The 2,677-nt window shown below is 28.0% G+C and overlaps 1 protein-coding gene across 4 annotated transcripts in view; it reads right to left on the bottom strand.

Moving 5' to 3' along the window:
• Positions 1–1,441, bottom strand: part of LOC123007932 (basic phospholipase A2 PA-12A) — a 5,616-nt gene extending 4,175 nt beyond the window's left edge. For 3 of the 4 annotated variants that reach the window (XM_044403453.1, XM_044403455.1, XM_044403454.1), the window contains exon 1: positions 1,369–1,435. In XM_044403453.1, coding sequence (XP_044259388.1) covers positions 1,369–1,414 — 46 coding nt within the window. In that variant the 5' untranslated portion in view covers positions 1,415–1,435. Of the gene's footprint in view, positions 1–1,368 lie in introns of all 4 variants that reach the window. The other variant, XM_044403456.1, reaches the window with a different exon arrangement.
• Positions 1,442–2,677: the final 1,236 nt, after the last annotated feature.

The following is a 2,677-nucleotide window of genomic DNA, read 5'->3' as shown; positions in this document are numbered from 1 at the left end:
CATTAAAAGTAGCTTGAAATTATCTATTTATTGGCGCAAACCGGAAGTCGCTCCGGGTTATGGTTCCGGGTACAGAGCCATTTTTAATTTTTTTCAAAAAAAATTCATATCTCAAAAACTATGAGTCTTAAGTCAAAACGGTTTGTACAGGCGTATTCTCCGGTTAATTTTACATATAGTACTAGTTTTTTATAAGAATCAAAAAATTTTGATTTTTGGTCATAATCGGATATAGTGCTTATGCTTTTAGCCTTATTCTCAACTTTATTACTCAATATCTTAAAGGCTATGCATCGTAGAGTATTTTAACTTATTGCATCGTGTTCAGCGAGTAATTTTACGTCAAGAAAACCATATTTTAAGCGTTTTCCTTTAAAAACTCAAAAAATTTGTTATTTTTTAAACTTGACTCAATAACATTTTAACCACTTTTTTGAGTCTTTAAGACTTTTTTTAAGTCCATTTTCTACTGTTTTAATAAAATTTTAAAAACTATTACATTTATTACAATTACATTCAAGAAAAAAAAACAGTAAAACAATAACTAGAAGGATAATAGTTTTGATAAATACAACTTATGAATAGCAAGAGAAGAAAAAACACAATAAAAGGTAAATAAAAATTTTCTTTGTGCGTTGACAATGAAAACCCAAAAAATCTTAATGCTAACTAAAATTACTATGTAATAATAAAAGAAAAGAGAATCAAAATGAACTCAAACGCAAAAAAACAAATAAAACTAAAAGTTTAAGTGTGCAAGAAAAAAAATGACAAAACAAAGTAAAAAAATTGTTTTCTTGCAACAACTAAAAAAACTTTATATAATTCCAAAACTTGAGATTATTGTAAAAACCGCTTTTCTCTAAATCTAGTTTTGACATTTCTCCAATAATCGAAATAAGTACTTATCTTTACAATAAAAATGCAATTTAGCTAAACGCTGTTTACCCACAATTTCATTTTGATATTTTGCAACAATTGTAACATTTTAAAGAAAACTACAATAAGACGCTTTATTGACACACAAATTCGTACACAAACAAGTTTATTAGTTCACTGATTAATATTTTCCACTCATTTGAGCACAGAATATGTGATTTGAATCAATATTGTGTATGTCGACAACAAATTTTTACACCTCCCTAATTATTAATCATTTTAATCTAATTTAACCCTTAGACCCCACAAACTAATTAATTATTGCGGATAAACTCGACACAATTGTCTTAATCTGACCGAAAAATCACCCGGTTGCTAGGCAATAATAGAGAAATGTCAAAAAAAACTATCAATTGCTAGGTAACACAATGCAAAAATCACTCGGTTACTAAGCAACAAGAAAAAAAATAAAATAAAAAAACTACTCACCACTGAAATTGCAAAAATAGAGAACTAGCAATTTGAAGAAGTGCATTTTTGAGCACCATGACGCGAAACGTACTGAAACTGAAAAATTTCACTGAAGGAGTGGAGAGAGCGATTTCATGCTTTTTCCCCACTTAATTGTCGTATTTTTATTTATTTTAAAGTAAATCGTGTGTCAATTTTAATTAGTAGTTGGCATTACTGCGTGTCTTAATTGCATTCATGATGGCATTAATAAATATTTATTAAGGACGTGAGAATGTGACAGATGAATGTGAAACAAACACTCGAATAATATTTTGTTAGGTGATGATAATAAAGTCATTATTAAAGTGTGTGAGTACACAATTATTGATCAATAAATTAATTAGTCGTCGATCATTTCAAAGTTTAGTCTTGGACTTAGAGGTGAGCTTGTTGTGATTTAAACACAAGCTTAGAAAGTGTCACAAACTTGGAAGAATTTTTCTTTTCATTTTTCAAACAAGTCAAGGTTTGGTGATCGTCAACTATTGTCTCAAGATTCATGACCAATTTAGTGAAAAAAGTGAAATTGTGTTTTATTGTAAATTCGATAGGAAAATGATGTGGGTTCCACGCCCGCATTAATTGCATTTTAATTAATTAATAAATTTCGAAATTGAATTTTTATGCAATCACTTCAACGTCATATTTACAAGCACTTCTTGCACGTTATTAAAGTAATATCAGGTAGTCCAATTAATTGTGACGTTATCAGCAATTAATTACTCAAATTACTTAATAACTCGTCAAAAAAACAAAAATTGTGCAATCACGTTTCTATTTATTTATTATTTAATTTGACTCCAATTTAGAATTTTTTTTTAACTGTTTGGTTTATTGTTGTTAAGGCCTTTTGTGAGACCGAATCCCATTCCAATTAAATTTAATAATTATTTAATTGCAGTCGCTAATCGCTAAAGCCACATTGTCGTATATTAACAATAACTAATTACGAGTTATTAAAATTGTAATTAATTAGATTCGATCATCCATCCTCTCATTTGCATTATTTATTAAGGGAAATGCGGCCTCGTTAACTAAATATTAACCCAAAAAAACGTTAAATAGACCCAAAGACACAAGAAAGAGATAAAAAAAATGCAACAAAACATAGTCGAAAAATTTTTTACTAATAAATTAATGTTAACTTACAAAAAACAGTAATAAAAGTAGAAAAAAGGGAAAAAGAACGTTCTAGAAAGTTTTTCTTTTGCATTTCTAACTCTAGGAAACTAAAAAATAAGATTAAAAAGTATTTCCATGCATAGAAAAGAAAAAGAGACAAATA

This window comes from Tribolium madens, unplaced genomic scaffold, assembly GCF_015345945.1.
Source record: "Tribolium madens isolate multiple individuals breed KSU strain unplaced genomic scaffold, Tmad_KSU_1.1 Scaffold_3;HRSCAF=73;Tcas5.2_LG2, whole genome shotgun sequence".
Lineage (NCBI taxonomy): Eukaryota > Metazoa > Arthropoda > Insecta > Coleoptera > Tenebrionidae > Tribolium > Tribolium madens.
Note: the sequence above shows the minus strand (reverse complement) of the source record. Positions and strands in the feature narration are given on the sequence as shown.